Raw genomic sequence first — 21,622 nt, 5'->3', positions numbered from 1 at the left:
TCTCCAAAAGGCTCATCTCTTCCTGCTTGTGCTGAGGAACACCAGGTTAACACTTCTGCACTATCCTTGGGGCCATTTTAAACAGCAAAATCCACCCACAAAAGGCACAAAAATGTCAAGAACATAGTACTCAAGAGACCATGAAAGGGATACTCGTCTGAAGTGTGATGTCAGGTGACGCAAACTTTTTGTTGCTCTGTACACGTCCATGAAAGCAGCATATAGGGGTTACAAATAAATTTTAGTGAGCAGGCAAATTTGCAAATATGGAATTTGCAAATGAGGATCAACTCTGTTTCCTTAATTCCTGCAAGAATCCAAATGTCTACTCTCCAGAGCTGTTGACTCTGGCCACTTAGTTTGCTACACCTGAAAAAGTAGACATTTCAAGAACAGATGAATGACTTATCTTCGAATTCACAACAAATACTGACTTCCAATCAGCCACCTAACGTAGAAAGCTATAACCCAACCTGGCACTAGATTTTGGAACTAGTGTGTGAACTTTATAGATCTGACTTCAAGTGTCTCAAAATAGCCAGCTCTTTTAAATCCTCAAAATTTGAATCATTTTGTATTACAATTTTGAAAAAATAAGGTGTTTCTCTGCCTTCTTAACACAGTGAAGAAAATCTTTCAGAAGAAATTGTAATGAACCACCAGCCCGAGAGGGTATGTCTGCAGTGAGGCAAAACACAAAATAATCAGGATCCCCACTGGATGCACTGTTCTATGCTAAAAGGTAGGAGGGTGGAGTCTGTATTATCTTGAGTTTCAAAAGAAGCCAGAGTGAAAAGCATCCTAGGTACGGAAGCATCACCAGGCTTCATCAGCAGGGAGGGCTGCCACTGTCACAAGCCAGGGTTTTGTTTGGATTTATTTAATCCCAAAGGTTAATAGAATTGTTTATTTAGCATGGAATGAGATAACCACATGTTTAACTTAGAAAGCTAACTCTGGCAGTAGTCCACAGAGAATGATGGGTTAGAAGTTAAAACTCAAAAGTGTAAATTGCCTGGGTTATCAGTTTTATGCAGATACCCTATACCCCAGGCTAGATCTTGTAAATCCATCCTCCTAAAAGAACCCCGTATCTTCACCTTTAACAAGTACTTGGGGTATTACACTAAAATTAAGTCACAATCATGAACTACCAAATTAAAGACCTTACAAAAATAAGGTTTAAAACTAATCATAACTTTTAACACTTTAATATTAAAATCATACCAAAGCTTATCTTATCTACATCCTCTTCAAGAGTAGCTGTCATTGTTTTACATGATGTAAGAGTTTAAGCTAATAATCTCATAGCCTAGAAACCTCAATATAATCATAAACTGGCAGGCCAGGCATGGTGGCTCATGCAGGTGGACACCTTGAGCCCAGGAATTCAAGACCAGCCTGGACAAAATAGGAAGACCCCACCTCTACCCGCAAAAAAAAAAAACCCATAAACTGGTTTATCTTCAAAAGCTGATGGGTGTCAGTCTTGTACATGAAATATTAAGATCATAATCCATATGGAAACCTTAACTCATAAAATGCACTACAGGAATTGTCTTGTGCCTTTTACATAAAACCAATAGACCCCCTGAACTTAACAGTACATTTTTCAAAGATTCTTATGTCAGCTCAGCACCATTAAGATATTACCTATTTATGCATGGCAATTATAAATACTTTGAAAAAAAGCAAAACCGTGCACTGTTTAAGGAATTTTTATTAAAGCAAGAATTTTATAATCCAAATTACGTTTCCTTGCTCAGTTATCAATTCTGTTATTTAAAACAGAACTGACATTTTGAGCTATTCCACAGTAAAGAATTACAAAATTAAAGAAAGGAATGCTTTAAATTTTTGTACTTTGCTGAAAATTCTTTTTCCCAGGGTCTATAAAACATTAATTTGTTTTTATATTTTACTATTTTTTTGTGTTTTTTTTTTTTTTTTTTTAAATCAATAAGTAATCTAGGACTAGCATTATGTTTGCTAGACCTGGCATTTGCTCGGTACATAAGGTTCAAAGTTTCCTTTCCTTTTTTTATTTATTTTATATTTTGCAATGTTTTTTTTCCATAATATTTAAGTTTTTCGATGTTTAGATATTTTTCTTCGGTGAAGCACAAGTTTCTTTTCGTGGTCCCTGATCAATCTGTAAATGTTAAAAAAATAAATTAAGACCAGGACTATCACTTGTCAGTAGCAAATTAAAGCCCTTAGCCAAATCCAATGTAGCTGCCTGTTTTTATCTATAGTTTTATTGGAACACAGCCATAACTGTTCATTTGTATATATACTGTATACGGTTGTCGTGACATGGTAACATTGGAACAAGATCATTTCAGAGATAACATGGTCCTCAAAGCCCAAAATATTTCCTATCTGGCCCTTTACAAAAAAGATTTACCAATCCCTGGTCCTGATCCTGGCTGCACTACTCAATTTCTTGGGAGTAATGAAAGACAGCAGTAGAGACCCATGGACATCACCCGAAAAGGAAAGGTGTAACCATGAAAGCCAACCTGTGACAGGCCATTTAATATATATTACTATACAAAATCTGGCAGGGCGCAGTGGCTCACGCCTTGTAATCTCAAGACTTTGGGAGGCAGAGATGGGAAGATCACTTGAGGTCAGACGTTTCAGACCAGCCTGGCCAACACGGCAAAACCCCGAGTCTAGTAAAAATACAAAACTTAGCTGGGCATGGTGGCATGGGCCTATAATCTCAGCTGCTTGGGAGGCTGAGGCAGGAGAATTGCTTGAACCTAGGAGGCAGAGGTTGCAGTGAGCCGAGATCGCGCCGCTGCACTCCAGCCTGGGTGACAGAGCGAAACTCCATTTCAAAAAAAAAAAAAAACCTGAAAGTGCTGGGATTTTAAGAATCCAACAGTTAACAGCTAAAATTCCTTTAATTCCTCTATAGTTAGTTCTACTTTTCCTTGAAAAATTAGCAATACATTTAAATGACCTGTAAAATGATCTTTTACTACGTACATTTCAAAAATATGCTCAACAAACTTAATAAAAGATGAAGAAAATAAGCTTAAAACAATAAACCAGAGGGAAAAGCTCACTTTAAACAGTTGGAACACCGGTGGCACTGTTAACTGCTTTCTGGGCAGCCTCTTTAGCTTGGTGGGCTTGTAGTACAGCTACAGCTTCATCAACCTAAGAAAGGTGCAAACAGATAAACTGGTTCAGGAAAGGAAATAAAGAATTTCATATTGGTAACATACCAATTCCCAACAAAGTTTCTTCCCTCAGATGAAAGTATAAATTGTTACATTAAACTATATACATTCAATTTTGAGTTCCATTACACCATTATTCTAGAATTATGAATCGACCCCTTGCACTTCTCTTTCCTTGTCCTCCCCATGCTTGAAAAATATTTCTGTCTCCACTAGAGAAAGCAGCAGCAGTTGAGAGTATGACTGTTGGAGCTGATGGGATTTGAAGCCAGGTTCTGCCACTTAAGAGCTGTGTAGGCATTTGGCAAATTACTCAGCCTGTTTCAGTTTCCCTATCTATAAAATGGGGATAATAGCACCACAGGTTATTATGCAGACTTTACAATTGTACATGGCTTATATATAACATGATGTAAGTGTTCTGTACAATTAAGTCCCCATAAAAAGCCATGTAATAACTGTGTAAAGAGGCAACATGGTAAATAAATTTAAATCACCTTAGAACGGAGTGACTCAGGAGACTCGAGCATATGAAGAAGTTCTGAATTATCAATCTCCAACAACATGCCAGTGATTTTACCAGCAAGAGTAGGGTGCATGGCTTGAATAAGAGGAAACAGCCGTTCACCTAGGAACAGAAACATTCAAAAACTCCCTTCAATAAAAAAAAAAGTTTTTAACTGCATTGAATTACCACATTAAACTGGGGTTTAAGAACCATACTTCTGTCTTACGTATATAATAAACCATAATCCACAATTTCATTATGTCTTCATGGGAACAACAGAGTTAAGAAAATCAGCCATGAGGCAATTAACTCTTGACATTATCGGCTTGCCAATTAAGCAATGTTACCATTAGATTGTCAAATCGGTGTTCAGGCAAAGTCACAAATTTTCTTCTCATTTGCTTCCAAATTCCTTATCTGAAAAATGTAGTGAGGGCCCACAGTGACTAATGCCCTACTACCCTATTTATTACTAACAATACATTTTCTTACTGGCTTTCCAGTGGTTTTAATTAGGCAGACCAACTGTGTATCATAATCATTCATGCCAATTCAGATCAATTCCACTGCCCTAGTTGTCAATTTTAGGTACAAACGGTTCCTAAGTGATTCCTATATTTTCTAGTCTCTTTAAACTGGCAAGGTGAGACGAAAGTACTCACCCAACATTTGCTTTTGCTCTTGAGGAGGGGCAGATGCCAACATGGAAGCAGTCAAAGGTTCCTGACCTTGTACATGAACAGCAGGCTAGACAGAAAATGAGAACTTAAGTTTAAAGCACAGAAAAAAAGGCAAATACAGTCATCAATGGACATCTGCTGAAGTGGTAGACTTCCATCGAAACATGAGGTGGAGAAGTTGAGTCAGTGAATCAGAGGCCAAAGTAGTTATTATATATCATATACCATAGATATATATATTTTTTTTTGAGATGGAGTCTCGCTTTTTCGCCCAGGCTGGAGTGCAATGGCGTAATCTTGGCGCACTGCAACCTCCGCCTCCCGGATTCAAGCAACTTTCCTGCCTCAGCCTCCCCAGTAGCTGGGATTACAGGCATGTGCCACACCACGCCTAGTTAATCTTTGTATTTTTAGAGCTGGGGTTTCACCCTGTTGGCCAGGCTGGTCTCAAACTCCTGACCTCAAGTGATCCACCCGCCTCAGCCTCCTAAAGTGCTGGGATTACATATAGGTGTGAGCCACCACGCCCGGCCCATAGCTACTTATAATAGTTGTTTTAGACCAGGCATGGTGATTTAGGATGTGAATTTCTGGCTGCTTGACCAATTCCTGAAGCATAAGACATCTTACGTACTATCATATTAGCAAGATGATCCAGATAGGCTAAGCTCTCAAAAATCTATCATGCAGGTGTCTTCACATTTTTTCTTTTGAGACAGAATCTTGCTGTCACCCAGCAGGGATTTACAGCTTGCTGCAGCCTCAAACTCCTGGGCTCAAGCAATCCTCCTGCCTCAGCCTTCCTAGTAGCTGGGACTACAGGCATGTGCCACCACATCCAGCTAGTTTTCTTTGTGGAGACAGGGTCCTGCTATGTTGCCCAGGCTGGTTGGTCCCAAACTCCTGGTCTCAAGCAGTCTGCCTGCCTCAGCCTCCCAAAGTGCTGGGGTTACAGGTGTGAGCCACTGTACCCAGCTGTCTTCACACCTTTGACTTCACCCAAGAAATGTGATTTTTATTAAGAAATCATTAAATCCATACCTGTTGCATTGTAACTTGTGGCTGTGCATTAAGATGTTGCTGAGGATTGCGAACTCCTGCAGCATATTTATACTGTGGAACGGTGCGGACAGCAGGAGTAGCTGCAGCAGCTGCAGCTGCAGGACGTGGACCCATTGTCTGTGTTGATGTGTTAGCTAAAAAATAAGAACGTTTTGTATTTTTATCTTGCTCTTTCAAATTGGTGATCAATTTTTAAAGGAAGGATTAAGACTCACCAACACGCTGTGTTGACATGACTCGTGGAACCTGTGAAGAAGCTGGTCTCATAGTACTAAATGGTGGTCTAGGAGCAGCTGGGCGGATAGCACCGGGCATATTTTGGAATGCTGCATTTTAAAGATTTGAATATACATTAACTGGGAAAATTTACTGACTGAAAAGTGTTCATGCTTTTTTCTTCGATCTGAGGTTTGCATAAAAGACTAAAAAGTGACAAAGCTTTTTAAAGCTGAGTCTTACATCCGCCATTTTCCCAGAGTCAAGAGCATCAGTAAGTAAAAACATTAATTCATACAGGATGAGTACTTATAAATATACCTGGAACAAAATCATGGTAAAATTCTAAGTGCTCCCAGCCGGGCCAACAGGGCAAAATCCCGTCTCTACAAAAAATTTAAAAAATTAGCTGGGTGTGGTGGTGTGTGCCTGTAGTCCCAGCTACTTGGGAGGCTGAGGCCGGAGGATCACTTGAACTCAGGAGATGAAAGCTGCAGTAAACCAAGATCATGCCACTGCACTCCAGCCTGGAAGACAGAGTGAGACTCTGTCTAAAAAAATAAACTCTAAGTGCTCTTGGAATATAACGTACTGTTCCACAGGACAAGACTTAAAATGCCACGACTCTGATTCTCATACATGATTAAATGGAACGAGACCTTTAAAACTGTGGCCTAACAAAATACGAAACTGGCTGGGTACCACAGCTCACACCTGTACTCTGAACACTTTAGGAGGCTGAGGTGGGCGGATGACCTAAGATCAGGAGCTCGAGACGAACCTGGCCAACATGGTGAAACCCCGTCTCTACTAATAATGCATTAAGTTAGCTGGGTGTGGTGGCGGGCACCTGTAATCCCAGCTACTCCAGAGGCTGAGGCAGGGAGAATCGCTTGAACCTGGGAGGTGGAGGTTGCAGTGAGCCGAAATTGAGCCACTGCACTCCAGCCTGGGGCAACAGAGCGAGACTCTGTCTCAAAAAGAAAGAAAGAAAGAAAGAAAGAAGAGCTGTACCTATTCCCAAAACTCTTATAAAAGGAAATCAAACCACTGTAGACATTACTATCTTAGCACTGTTTTTAAATGCTATAAAAATGAACATCCATAACCACAAATTACGTGAAATGCAATAGTTAACCTAACATTGATATAGAAGAGCTGTTTTACCCAATGCGTATTTTTAAACTCAATCCCCAACCTTAATTAAAAGAAAAAATACTTACGATGAGGTCTGGCACCCTGAGCAGTCCAGCGAGGACTTGGTCTTAGTTGAGCAATTTGGCTAGGAGGATAGTATGCAGCACGGTTCTGAGTCTGCAGGGAAAAAAAAGCACATGAGTTTATCAGTTGAAGAAAAAAGCAAATAATGCAATAAATTATACGTACTTTTTCAAAACATTTACCAGGCCTTCACACTCAGGCATTTTTTCCAACTCAATCATAATTCACCTTTCTTAATGTTTCACATTTGGGGGACATGGGGCATAAAAAACACTAGAAATGACCAAATATGAAAACCTTCATGGTTCTGGTTGCCTCCTAAAACCTACCTGTGGGATAGCTGCCATGAAGTAACCTGAAGGAGGTGCTGGCTGGTAGGGGTTGATTACAGGGTTGGGCACAGCTCGTACACTTGCCATTCTCTGCATATACTGGTTAGTGAGGTGAGCCTGGCGCTCTTCTTTGCGCTGAGCTAAAGCTACATACAATGGCTTTGTGGCCACAATTCTACCGTTCATTTCTGTAACTGCTTTAGTGGCTTCTTCTGGGGAGGAGAAACATACAAAACCAAACCCTTTGCTGCGACCACCCTCCATCATAACCTATTAAAAGGAAAAAAAAAAAGTTAATGCAATGGTAGAATGAGGCACATAAAAACAGTATTACAATTTAGACAATGATAAATCACCGAATCAAATAACTAAACCATATTAATGCTTAATCTTGTATTCACCCATTGAGTTCACAATTTTTCCTTAATACCCAAGTTACTAAGGGCAAACTACACACATGCACTGCCCTAGTCAAGCCAAAGAACTGACAGAAGTGAAGGCCGCACAGAAACTTTTAAAGATTTTAGATACTAAATTTGATTGTATTTTCAATATTAAAATTATCTAAATAAATACATCCCAGGTCTACTAAATGGGCTTTTGGGCACCACTGGAAGCATTTCCCAATTAAATTGTGACTACTCTAACAATTCAAGCTGACAAGATGCTTTACTATGCCTTTGAGAAAAAAAGTAGTTGCATCTTACAATACCCACATCTTAAAGTTTTCACATTCAAGAGCAGAGGATCCATAAATATTACACTACAAAGAACACTCAAGAGGAAGGTTCCTCTAAAATTGATTGCAAAGACCTTTTAAATGAGAAATGAAGACTTGCAAAGAACCACTCGCTAGGCCAGCAACATATATACACGTGCTATAAAACTAAATTAACAGTATGCGAGTGGCACAGAAACAAATGGTAATAAAATAAGAGTTCAGAAATATACCCGAGCAATTATGGGAATTCATTGTGTTAAAAGTTAACATTTTAAAGTACTGGGGAAAAAGGACTTTGGACTACTCAATATATGATACACTGGGACAAATGAAAAAATGTAGAACTCTTATTCACATTACATTGAAAAATCTTAAATGCCAGGTAGATTCTGAATCTGAATGTAAAATGTAGAAATAGAAAGCCTTTCTAAGATCACACACACACACACACACACACACACACACACAACTGAAGTCCATAAAGTGGAAAATCCGAAGAAAATATTTCCAATATAAAACAAATGTTCGGCCGGGCGTGGTGGCTCATGCCTGTAATCTTAGCACTTTGGGAGGCCGAGGCGGGTGGATCACCTGATGTCAGGAGTTCAAGACCAGCCTGGCCAACATGGAGAAACCCCGTCCTTACTAAAAATACAAAAATGAGCCAGGCGTGGTGGCAGGTGCATATAATCCCAGCTACTCAGGAAGCTGAGGCAGGAAAACTGCCTGAACCCAGGGGGTGGAGGTTGCAGCGAGCTGAGATCGTGCCACTTCACTCCAGTCTGGGTGAAAGAGCAAAAAATAATAAAACAAATGTTCCCTCAATCAGTAAAAAGACAATCAGCCAGGCACGGTGGCTCGCGCCTGCCCAACACTTTAGGAGATCACCTGAGGTCAGGAGTTGAAGACCAGCTTGCCCAACACGGTGAAATCCCATCTCTACTCAAAATGCCAAAAATTAGCTGAGCGTACGCACGCCTGTAATCCCAGCTTCTCGGGAGGCCGAGGTAGGAGAATCACTTGAACCCGGGAGGCGGAGGCTGCAGTGAGCCGAGATTGCACCACTGCACTCCAGCTCAGGCGAGAGTGAGACTCATCTTTAAAAAAGGCAAAAAAATAAAAAATAAAAAATAAACCCTCCTAAGTTTAAGCATTTGCGTTGTGCCACATTAAAAGCACTCTTGGGCCGCATGTGGCCTGCAAGCAGCAGGCTGGACAAGCTTGGCATAAGCCCAGGAAAGGCTGAGGCTGCAGTGAGCTGTGACTGTGCCATGCCCCTGCACTCCAACCTGGGCAACATAGTAAGATCCTGTCTCAAGAAACAGAAAAACATGCATGCTTCATACATTCAAAATATGCTGATGCACAACACTCAATTTAAACAACATCCAGGGAACACACTGAAGACAAAAACATTCAGGAATAAATTCTATCATACTCTAAGTACTCTTACATAAAAAGCATAATCTGAAACACAAGACAACCATGGGACTTCCATCTTACTTGTATTCACACACCTTTCCCCTAACATTTCCTCACTCTCACAGAAGCTTCCTCGGGCTTGCCAGGAAAAGCTGACTAGAAAGATCAGCCACAGCGTCATTCCAGTTCAGTTGAGTTGTAATTTTTTCTATGCACTCTTCCCCAACCCCAGCAAAATTACATATGCACAAAACTTTGCATATAGAGGGACTCTTGGCCCACGGACACTAGACAAAAACATCTAGAAGAAAACTTCTTAAATCAAGATTTCAGAATCTGTACTAGAATACTACTGTTGTGTTTCTTAATCTCTCATTTCAAGTAAAAGAAAATATGATCTCTATTCTTACTGCTAGGGGGCAGGGGAAGGAATTGGGGCTTGACTACCCAGAATGAATTGTAGACATGAACAAACAGATCAGAACTATACTAACAATTATAAGTCCCTAATAAATTGCTTTAGTAAAATGACTAATTGTTGGAATACTGCATATCATGTGAGGATTATCAGTCTTCCTTAGCGAAGAGTTCAGCACTTGCCATTTATAAGTTAACCCTTAGGCTACGACAACTACTTCAAATGTGAATATAAGTTTTAGAAGTAATGAAGCAAACACCTCTCTAATGGCTATAATTAATGCAAAATTTATATACATATATCTACATGTATGAATTTTTATCAAACCTCAAAAAAACTGCACCATATGTTTTCTTACCTTTGCACTAGTGATTGTACCAAATGGAGAAAACTCTTTCCGGAGACGTTCATCATCAATACCATCATCAAGATTTTTCACATAAAGATTAACACCCTAAAAAGAAGAAAAGAAAACTATAGAAAAAGAAAACCATGGTGGTACCTAATTACATCTCCTATTATTTTATCCCATGTTTCTTCTCCTATTCCCCTCTCAAACCCTCCAGTTACCTGGGAGTAACTGAAATCAATGTAAAATAGGTTTCCTCATCCCTGTCTTATTTTGCTTGTTCAATTAAAAATGAACCTGGTATCTGGTGATCCTATCTTGCTTCATCTGTTCAAATTTGCGCTTAAGTTCCGTCTGCCGTTCCACCTTTTTCTGAGCTCGACCAACGTAAATTTGTTTTCCATTGAGCTCCTTTCCATTCATCTCATCCACAGCCTTCCAAAAAAAAAAAAAAAATCACAAAACTTTCAACTTATAGTTCATTTCCTTAACAGTTAAGACGAATTTGTTAAGTCACAAAAGCTAAAGACAAACCCATCCCAAAATCTCAAGGTTTTGGGACAACATAGGTTACCAATTTATACTCTCAAAGCTAATGCATAAAATGCAAATAACTGAAAATATAAGAACATGTAAAATAGCTATTAGTATGCACATAAACTTCAACACAAGAGCAACTCAACTTTGCACCCCCTTCTTCCTGCTGAATACAGACCACTTACTTTCTGTGCATCTTCATGCCTTTCAAAGCTTACAAATCCAAATCCTTTGGATTTTCCACTTTCATCAGTCATTACTTTCACACTTAAGGCAGGCCCTAAAAAATTTTTTTAAATAAATCAAAAATATTCCATACAATATTCATGTTATACATTTCAAATTTCAATATGCAAAGACAAAGCCACGAAAAAAATGAGATAAAATTTCAAAACTCCATAATTGACTCCTCCCTCCCACCTTGAAAGACCCTTTATTATTAAGAAGGTAAATACCTTCCCTCCCCTGAAGGATTCCTCCCTTCCATTTAAGGAGGTTTACTTTAAATGGCTGTAAAAAGTTTCATTCTCAGCTCTAGAACAAAACAGAGTTGCGTTTTTTACCCAATAATTTGAAGCCTTCCCTTTTCTATATAGTATCTCATTCCATCGCCCAGGCTGGAGTGTAGTGGCACAATGAATAAGCTCACTTTAACCTCAACTCCTGGGCTCAAGTGATCCTCCTGCCTCAACTTACCAAGTAGCTGGAACTACTGGCCCACATACCACCATGCTTGGCTAACTTACTTTTTGTAGAGACAGGGTCTTGCCATGTTGCCCAGGCTAGTCTCAAACTTGTGGCTTCAAGTGATCTTCCTTCCTTGACCTCCCCAAACGCTAGGGTTACAGGCATGAGCCACTGTGCCAGACCAATTTGATTTTCTTTGTATCAATTAAGACACAAGTATTTATTAAGCCTTGGCCTACCTGACTTTCAATAGGGAGTGGAGGGAATAGATGGTTGGACTCTTTGGTAAGATACAGGTGATTTAGGAATTTGAAAGACAGGAAAAAAAAATTTTTTTTAAAGACACAGGTGAATTACCTGGAGGAGGAAGCATTTATTTCTGAAGACATGTTTTCCCCTAACTCCCTCTAAAGTGGGAGAGATAAGATAAGTAAGAGACCACCTGAGGCAGGTGGTCTCTCAAGCAAGTGGGGCAGAAAAGGTTAAAAATCACATTTGATTACAGAAATTTAGAAGATGTATGGGCCAAGGCAGATTTTCTTCTGAATGTGCCTCTCTCCTGAGGCCAAAGAAAATACGACATATTCACATATTTGTGGTCAACTTATGCAGCATTACTCATAGGATAGGTAGTTAACAACATCAACTTTTACAAATAGCTTCTAATGAAAAGATATTAAGAAACACGATAGTTGAAATATATAAAAGACAGTAGCTAAAGACAATTTGGGGGTTGAGCTGTGAAACATGATGTCACTTTCTACATTTTATATTATCTTTGTGCAAAATGGTATGTTTTTTGCTCTAGTGGAGGGCTCAATGTGACATGCTAGCATGGCAATAAGCTATTACATTTCCTGGCCAGGCGCAGTGGCTCACATCTGTAATCCCAGCACTTTGGGAGGCCGAGGTGGCTGGGATCACTTGAGGTCAGGAGTTGGAGACCAGCCTGGCCATCATGGTGAAACCCCGACTCTACTAAAAGTACAAAAATTAGCTGGGCATGGTGGCGCACACCTGTAATCCCAGCTACTCAAGGAGGAGATAGGAGAATTGCTTGAAGCTGGGAGGTGGAGGTTGCAGTGAGCCAAGATCACGCGACTGTGCTCTCCAGCCTGGGTGACAGAGCAAGAGTCAAAAAAAAAAAAAAAAAAAAAAAAAAAAAGTACTAGATTTAGTATTATATTTCCAAATTCTTTATTATTTGACATACTAAAAAAAGCAAGCCACCTCTAAGTTCAACAAAAAGTGCAAAGGGCAGGGTCAAGCAAATCATCTGCACGTGTACGCTTAAAAGTTATTTTCTGTTACACCCCTACCTAAACTAAGGCTGGTTTGTGCTTCATTAATTTCAAGTTTTACGAAGTTATTTTTAAATGCAGGAAATAAGTATTTTAAATCCCAAGGAATCACTGGAAAATCTGGATTTTTGGCTTCATTGCTGAAAATCATTGTTTTAAACTGCTCAAACATGATGTTACTTAAACTGACCAGCTTTATTGTCCTATGAGACTGCATTCCACTGTAAGCTGGCTGTGTCAAATGTATACTTCTGACGACATGGGATCTCTAATCACACACACGTGCACACACACATATATATATCTCCAGCCTCTTAAAATATTTTAAAATCTGTCCTAATTACTTAGTCATATCTTACTGTGCTAATCTAATGCTATTAACCTTTAACCTGGATAGAATTCTATTTATGTGTAATAGATGGCCAGCAGCTTAATTCTAATAACCACAAATATTTTAAAGTACCACGTAAGTCTAATTTTATTGACTTTTTTAGTATAAAGTAATAGCTAAAATTAACATTGAGCACTAATTCAGAACTTTGTGTGTAAAAATTTAATTAAGACACATTACCAAACTTGCCAAAGAGATCCTTAAGGCGCTCATCATCCATGTCTTCTCCAAAATTCTTGATGTAAACATTGGTGAATTCTTTTGCCCTAGCTCCAAGTTCAGCTTCTCGTTCTTTACGAGACTTAAATCGTCCAACAAATCTAAGATATACAAGGACTATAACATTAGATACTATTTTATAAAGTTCAAATTAATTAAGCCTGATGGTTGGTTTTGTTATTGTTACTGAGAATATTCAGAATCCCTAATAAAGAGCACTCTACAAAAGAGAAATAGGGCCATAATTTAAGATATGACACCATGAAATACATGAATAAACCTCTAACTACAATCACAAAAAAGGAAACTTTTAATACACACTTCTCTAGCTAACCCAGGGTTAAAGGGATCACTCCCATCAATACAAATGAGTGGAAGTGCATGTATACCATGCCAATAAAAAGACCTCTATCAAATTAAAAAGCTTTCATCGTCATTTCAAAGTGGCCGTTGCGCTTTCTCTGCCATCTCCTAGAAAAAAAATTTAAACTTCCCAATCCTGTACTCTAACATACAACAGCCTGACATAACTGCAGCATTTTCAACAAAATGACACTAAAATTTAATTTTTCCTGAATGTAACAGTAGTAATTCACAACAAGGATCACTGGGCTAGGCAGTGGCTCACACCTGTAATCCCAGCACTTGGGGAGGCCAAGGTGGCATAATCACTGGAGCCCAGAAATTCAAGTTCAGCCTGGCCAACATGGTGAAACTGTCTCTACTAAAAATACAAAAATTAGTTGGGTGTGGTGGTGTACACCTGTAATCCCAGCTACTTGGGAGGCTAAAGTACGAGAATCACTAGAACCCGGGAGGCAGAGGTTGCACCACTGCACTCCAGCCTGGGCAAGAGAGCAAGACCATGTTTCAAAAAAATAAAAATAAAAAGAATAAGTATCACTGAAGAAGAAAAGGTAGCACGTGTGTCATAGCATATTGTAATACACAGCAAAGCAGAAGGAAAAACCATCTTCCATAATCTAACCCTAGTCATCTAAATCTCCTTATCTCTAACCTAGCTTTGGAATAAAAAGTAAAATAAAAATAATTGCCTTATCTCCCCACAAAATATGGTTGGTCTTCACTATGCTGTTAGTTTCATAAATGTTCTCAAAGGGAGTGTATTTCATTGTGGGCATCACTTTCTGCTTTGTAAATAAAGCTGCAACTTTTTTAAGTGACAAGGTCTTGTTATTTTGCCCTGGCTGGAGTGTAATAACTGTTCATAGGCACAATCACAGCACACTACAGTCTTGGCTCAAGCATCCTGCCTCAGCTTCCCAGTGGCTGGGAAGAAAGGCACACTGCAGTAAAGCTGAAACTTTATGAAAGACACTTTGTGTACTTCTTCATAGGACAGCTACAAATTTCCAAAAGAGTTATATCACTTTTACTCCAAAGAGCAATATAGCATCCTTTTCTGGATCCTGCCAGGGTTGGGCTTGCTTTTTTTTCCTCCTAAAGCACTGGTGACAGGCATTTGTGAGTACTAATTTTTTTTTTAGACAGAGTTTCAATCTTGTCACCCAGGCTGGAGTGCAATGGCGCAATCTCAGTTCACTGCAACCTCCGCCTCCTGGGTTTAAGTGATTCTCCTGCCTCAGCCTCCCGAGTAACTAGGATTACAGGCATGTGCCACCACGCCTGGCTAATTTTGTATTTTTAGTAGAGATGGGGTTTCTCCATGTTGATCAGGCTGGTCTCAAACTCCCAACCTCAGGTGATGGGCACACCTCAGCCTCCCGAAGTGCTAGGATTACAGGCATGAGCCACCGCGGCCAGACTTGTGAGTAATGTATGTCTCTCATTTTACAGTACTTAAAAGCAAATTATTTTGAGTTTCCTCACCTATAAAATGGGCTAATTTAACCAGTACCTCAAGAATTATGAATATTAGGTCTGAATTCCTGATTTTTCACTAATGCACTGATTTTGAAAAAGCTTCATATTTCTGTTTACCTATCTTCTGTTTTCCTTTTGGCATGAATGTTAATTATACTAAACCTGTTATTTGTATGTTATACTTATTGTGTAAAAAATCCAATTATAAAAATCAAGATTAGCTTATTTTCACTCCAGTACAACTGTATTCAATTTTCTTGTTATTCATCTTTATTTTTATTCTTTTATCTTACGTGTATCTAACTTCTCCCTGACAAATATTAACTTAAAATGAATGGATTTGGAATTATTAAAAATAAGATTCAAAATATGATTAGTTATTTATACTTACACTTTGCGATCATTTAGGAGCATTCCATTCATTTTTTCAATAGCTCGTTCAGCTGCTTCCTGCGTCTCAAAGTGTACAAATCCATAGCCCTTGGAACCATTTTCATCACAAACCACCTAGGGAAAAACGTATACCCATTTTTCTTTATTTGCTATTGATTTAACATTTGTTCAGTGTTGAGAAACAACCTGTTAGCCATCTAACCTGGATATTTGTGAAATAAAGATATCCATTACAGCACAGTTCCTATTTCAAGCACTAAACTAAAAGTAGCTCAACAATATAAACATGTTTACCGGACATTTTTGGCTTACCTTACATGAAAGGATGTTACCAAAAGCAGAAAATGTATCATACAGTGCTTTATTATCAATGGATTTGTCCAGATTTTTAATGAATATGTTGCCTACTCCACTTTTGCGAAGTGATGGATCACGCTGAGACCACATGATGCGTACTGGTTTGCCCTTTATAACATCAAAATTCATGGTGTCCAAAGCACGCTCCGCTGCAGGAAAGACATTTTCAGAGTCAATATTATTTTTGCTGGCTACTTTACATAAACTATGGTGAGTGGAGTGGGTGGACACATGGTCTCACAGTTGAACACTTCCTCTTTAAGCTTCAAGATGGCTAGACCTTTTCAAGTATCACACACTAGTGTAGGACCTAAATTGTATAAAGCAAAGACAAATACCAGAAGCCCCCGAAATTTCTCACATATAAAAAGATGCCATATTGCTAATAATGAATTCCTGAAGCAATCTCTTGCCTTAATTGCCATTAAATCTAGAAGCACTTTTTTCCCCTAGTTAACAAAATCCAAATTCCTTCACATATGACCCATTTAATAGTATAAGACATTACCCAATAGATTTATCTACAAGCTGGAAGTAGTTTACAGATTTCAATAGTTTAACTTCTTCCCAACTACTTGCTAAAATTGATCATTTCATTGCTAATGACTGACAATATTATACGAAAACCAGTCCATTTCCTAAAAAATGAAAGTTTCTTAATTATTGGGAGGAGGGAGGATTTCAGTGATTCATGGCACAACTTCCATTTAAGAAAATGAAAGGCTAGACCAAGATTTGAATCATGCTTTCAAAAGCTAATGTGAAGTTGGACATACTCGGTTTCATAATCACAGAATTTTAAAAACACCAGGTCTGCAATATTCAGAAATCACTATTAACACTTTCTTGACACATAAAATCAATTTCACTTTAGATCGCTGATTTTCTTAACAATTGATTTAGTTATTTCTGAATAGTGCTAGAAAATTTCAAAATCTACAATTAATTTCAGGGTCTATAAAGGATTGAATTGGATGTATTCCTGTACCATTAAAGGCTCTAAATGAAATAACACATCCTTAAATGAAAAGACTGGTCCCCCAAGAGAGGAAAAACAGTCCCTTTTAAGTCCTGAAACAATTTCCACAAATTCCATGCCAATGTAAATTTAAAATTATTCACAGGACGAATTTTCCAGCCACCTTTTTTATAAATGAAAGTTCCAGTTTCTAGAATATAGTGATAATCAGCTGTTAGCTCATTATCAAGTGACCACACCTACTCAGCTTCCCTAGTTTTTTTTTTTTTTTAGCTGACTTTGCTTGAGCTATTTTTCAATGAGTCACCTCTTCCTATGAAATTGAAAACTGGTCACTTTCAGAAGCTATTCTGCCTATCAATGTAGCAATAAGGTTTTAAAAAAATAAGAACAAGAAATCCACTGAATTAGTTGGATGGCAAATTGTACACACAGAACTAGACAAATGGAAAACTGCCATATTCTTTTCAGTAGTTAGGGTACTGGTCTTACTGGTACAGACTGATAATATATACTGTACACTGTAACCACGGCAACCTGAAGTTCAACTCTTCGAACCCCAAGAAACGTAAAAACTGTTTTTTGGATTTAAAAACGTCAAGTTCAGAAAGAGTAACACTTTCAAGTTACCATTTTACGGTCTCTAGAATTCACTCCCGTCTTTTCTCTACCAACTCTTAGGTTGTGATAACCTGCCCCAAAGTTATCTACCCGCATCTGACACGCATTGATACATCCTGCCTAAAGTTGACAAGAACTGTTATGAAGTGACATTTGGAGTTACTGCTTACAGAGCAAAAGGGCAGGAAACCTGCAGTGCAGTTTTACAACTTCTGGCTCTGTGTCACTCAATATTCGCTTCCAAAATCAGTATCAATTTTACACAGTGAAGAGCTGATCAGTAACCTAAGTTCTACTGAATGAATGTTAATAGAAGCTTAAATCTCACCCTTAAGGCATTTTCTACTAAAATAAAAATGAATTCTTATTTCTATTATTTGACACATATTCAAGTGGCCAGCCTGTAGGGGGGAAAAAGGCAAAATTGGGCTGTAAAATGGAATGAAGCTGACTTCTCAAAGCCAATTGATCTAAAGACAAATCCTAGCAACTCAACAGACCATCATAGATATTATCTGTTTACAAAATTGTATTTCTGTTAACTGTTTAGCTTCCAAATAAAAGCACAAAGTTAGCTGCATTTCCCCCCCATAAATTTCAAGCTCAATTTAATCTCTGTTGGTTTGTACTCAGTCATTTCCCAAGATTTACAAGTATCATGGGCCACTTTTTAAAAAAAAAAGAGAAACTTGAAGTTCTTGCATGCTACAGGTAAGACTGGTCCAGTTGGAATTACACTAAAGTAATATTTTATAGCCAAAAGTGACCATTTTATAAAGAAAAGCCCCTCAAAACGACAAGAACTATTTCAGAAGGTAACATATAATATACTCGAAAACTACCAGTATTGTGAATCTAAGGTAAAATTTAACTAAACATGGTCTAAGTTGCCTGAGAAAACTGGCCTTCAAAGTGGTCGGCTCCCACAACCCCTCCTCCCACTCTGCCCTTTTAATGTTAAAGAAATGCTTGATCTAGGGGAAACCCCCAAATGCACGTCTCCAGTAAATTCCATTTCTAGATCCATCAGTCACTGATGAGTTCTGGGGAGTGGACTCACAAGCCTCAGGACCACCACCACACCACACATCGCCACAGGAACTTTATTCTAAGGCCTGGTGGCTCCCCCAGGCGACTGGGCCAGGAGCAGGAGCAGGCCTCGGGCCTGCGAGGTTACAGGGTTCAACACGTGGTATTTTTTGAGCACCGAACTGCACTTCCTCCCCAGGCTGGGGCGCCGGCAGGAGCTCCGGGTGGTGGGAGCGCCTCCACCTCTTACCCACGAAGGGAGCTCAGCGCTCAACGTCCCAGAATCCCGGGGCCACCGGCGGGAGCGCGGCGGAGGAACCGAATCTACCCACCCTCCCGGCGCGTCATCACCCTAAAGTTTGAGAGCGTCTGAGGCCGAGAAAATGGTCGCAAAGGAGGAAGTAGCCGGGCGTGCGGCTGCCGGCAGCGTGAGTCCCCGCCGGTTCGGGGAACGTGACTCCAGGGGCCCCGGCGCCTTCCCGCTGGCCGTCGCGGGGTGACATGCCCTCCCGCCCCCCGCCCCGGGCCCGCCGGCCTACCCCGCCCGCCGCCGCCGCCCGAGCCTCATGGCCGCCCGCCCGCCCGACCGCGGAGCCCGGCGCTCACCGTCCGCCGGCTGCTGGAAGTTCACATACGCGTAGCCCAAGGAGCGGCGGGTGATCATGTCCCTGCAGACCCGGATGGAGAGGATGGGCCCGGCCGGGCTGAACTTCTCGTAGAGCATCGCCTCGGTCACGTCGGGGTGGAGGTCCCCCACGTAGAGCGAGGCCATGGGGTAGCTGGGGGCGCTGGGGTTCATCTCGGCACGGCTGCCCGCAGGGCCACAGGCCGCGACCTTTCCGTGAGAGGAGGAGAGCGAGTGCCGGGGCTGGGGGCCGGAGCCGGGGGGAGGGGAGCGGGAGCAAGCGCAGAGGGACAAAAATCAACCGGAATTGAAAACTACTCAACGGCCGCAGAACGGGGTCGATCCACTGCCGCTGGCTGCCGGCTGCCGGCGGGGAGGGAGGGTGGCGGTGTCGGGTCCGGGCAGCGGGAAGGCCTCGGTCTCTTGGTTCCTTCTTGGAGCTGCTGCGGGGCCGCGGGCGGGCGGGTCGGTCTCGGCTGCTTCACCGGGTTATTTTATAAAAGAGGAAGAAAAAAAAATAAAAGTCTCCGGCGGGGGAGACGCGGATTTTTTGTAAATTTTTTTGGGGTTTTTTAAAAGATTTTTTTAGATTTTTTTTGGATTTTTTAATAATAAATGTGTGTTCCGAGCCCGGAGCACACACTCCGCACTCTCAGCACTAACCGCCGGGGAGAAGGGGAAGCACCGCCTCCTGCACCCTGTACTTATACCCCCCGCCGCACTCGCCCCGCCCCCGCGCGTCTGACGCCAGGGCCCTACGCGAGCGTCAGCGCCGAAGGAGGAGGAGACGCGGAGGCCAGGGGGAGGAGGGAAGAGAAAACAGCAGGAAAGAGCAGAGAGGAAGGGAGAGGTGGCGGCGGCGGAGGCTGCGTTGTGGGGGTGGGGCTGGGGCGAAGGGGCGGGGCTTCTGCGCAGGCGCCGCGGCCGGGGAAGCGGAGCTCGCGCTGCGTCGCGTCCGTGGGGGAGGGGAGGGCGGCACGCGGGCGGTCCTCGGGGGGGGTGTCTGCTGAGGCGGCCCCGCCTTCCGCCCCGCCCTCCCCCGCCTCCACCAGGAGGAGCGTTAACCCGTCACCGCGGCGGTGGGCGGTGCAAGGGGCTTCCGGGTTCCTACGCGCTAACCACCCCCCACGTGCGCGGCCGCTTGGGGCCTCTTCCCGCCGCGGCCGGCCCGGCTTCTCTCGCCCCAGCTCCGAGGGACGCCGGGCACGGGTGAGCGGGCGTGGTACCCTCCGGGCCCGGTTTCCGAAACGTGCGTAGATGGATCCGGGGTGGCTCCCCGCTCTCTCCTACCCGGACCGCACTACGAGTCCCAGCGGGCACCGCCGCCACGCGCGTCGGCCGCAGAAGCGGTGCCTGCTGGGAGCTGGAGTCCCCAACGGCCGCGGCGCTCGCTGACCCCAACTGGCTGCGGGGGTCGTGGCCGCCCGCTCCGGGACCCGCAACCGTCCTGCGCGCCCGACCCCGGCGCCAACCCGCGAAGCTCCCGGCGGGGAGTTGGGTGGGGGGAGGGAGAGAGAGGGGAGGGCCCCTCGGGTTCCTCGTCCTCTGCTTGTCCAGCCCGATCCTCCTCCGTGTCTTCACTGGAGATTGTCGTTGGTCAAAGTGGATTTAATTTGGGATAGCTGTGTTGGGGGTCTTTGATCACTTCTTACCTTAAGGTGCTAGATTGGAGTCAGTGATTTGTGCTGCTTCTGCCAGACATTTCTTGGCGATAGAAACCAGGAGTGGAGAAAAATGAATGTTTTTCCTGAAAGTATGGGTTTGTCATAATCACTACTATATGGCACCACAGCCCTGCAACCAGACAAAATTAGGAATAGTCTAAAACAACGTCATTATAGATAAATAAAACAATTCTGCACATTAGTAGTGGGTTTTAATAGGAATGCTAAATTTAACGAATTGATAGTAATAAAAATCGGCTGTAGGAATGACATTAAATCAACATACAAATTCCACTCGAAAGTAGTAAAGTGCTTTTACAGTTTTTAAAGCACTTGTGTAAACATACTATCATTTGTTCCTGAGAGCAATCTTGTGTGGGAGGTGGAGCAAGTAGTAATAATTTTATTTTACTGTTAAGGGAACAGTCTCAAAGAAGTTAAATGACTGTCCAATTTATTCTTTAATTCAATAAACTTTAATGGATGCCAACTGTATTGCTAGATGTGGAATTAAGTACTTTTTATCTGTTCTCATTTAAATAGAATTTAAACCAATGGAATCCCACATAAATACCATTTTGCTCCTATTAGGAAGAAGATAAAATGTGACCGGGCATGGTGGCTCACGCCTGTAATTCCAACACTTTGAGAGGCTGAGGCATGCGGATCACTTGAGGTCAGGAGTTCAAGACCAGCTTGGCCAACATGGTGAAACCCCGTCTCTACTAAAAATACAAAAAGTAGCCAGGCACGGTGGCTCATCCCTGTAATACAGCACTTTGGGAGGCTGAGTGGGGCAGATCACGAGGTCAAGAGATCGAGACCATCCTGGCCAACATGGTGAAACCCTG

General features: G+C 41.7%; 1 protein-coding gene across 3 annotated transcripts; it reads right to left on the bottom strand.

Annotated features, from left to right (window-relative positions):
• Positions 1-1,702: 1,702 nt before the first annotated feature.
• PABPC1 (poly(A) binding protein cytoplasmic 1) lies at positions 1,703-20,008 on the bottom strand. Of its 3 annotated transcripts, none has more exons than XM_050800691.1 (15): positions 19,089-20,008; positions 15,809-16,002; positions 15,495-15,610; positions 13,220-13,359; positions 10,846-10,940; positions 10,421-10,558; positions 10,133-10,228; positions 7,211-7,483; positions 6,884-6,974; positions 5,660-5,770; positions 5,424-5,578; positions 4,365-4,449; positions 3,692-3,822; positions 3,078-3,171; positions 1,703-2,152 (listed from the first exon to the last, which is right to left on the bottom strand). In XM_050800691.1, exons 1-14 carry the CDS (start codon positions 19,279-19,281, stop codon positions 3,079-3,081), a joined length of 1,911 nt encoding a protein of 636 aa, XP_050656648.1. In that variant the 5' UTR covers positions 19,282-20,008; the 3' UTR covers positions 1,703-2,152; position 3,078. The 3 variants fall into 3 exon arrangements, with proteins under 3 accessions (XP_050656648.1, XP_050656651.1, XP_050656649.1); XM_050800694.1 differs by having other exon boundaries at positions 13,229-13,359; XM_050800692.1 differs by lacking the exon at positions 1,703-2,152 and having other exon boundaries at positions 2,894-3,171.
• Between the last annotated feature and the right edge of the window lie 1,614 nt (positions 20,009-21,622).

This window comes from Macaca thibetana, chromosome 8, assembly GCF_024542745.1.
Source record: "Macaca thibetana thibetana isolate TM-01 chromosome 8, ASM2454274v1, whole genome shotgun sequence".
Lineage (NCBI taxonomy): Eukaryota > Metazoa > Chordata > Mammalia > Primates > Cercopithecidae > Macaca > Macaca thibetana.
This window is presented reverse-complemented; position numbering and strand designations above follow the sequence as displayed.

What these genes read in the sequence shown, in the direction of transcription:
- PABPC1 (XM_050800691.1), bottom strand. Translation starts at nt 19,281, where the DNA reads ATGAACCCCAGCGCCCCCAGCTACCCCATGGCCTCGCTCTACGTGGGG. An exon ending in GGATCTCTTTGGCAAGTTTG is followed by an intron (nt 10,941 to 13,219) that starts GTAATGTGTCTT and finishes AAAATTTTTTAG; the next exon opens with GGCCTGCCTTAAGTGTGAAA. An exon ending in AGAGCAAAAGCAAATGTTGG is followed by an intron (nt 3,823 to 4,364) that starts GTGAGTACTTTC and finishes TTCTGTTCCTAG; the next exon opens with GTGAACGGCTGTTTCCTCTT.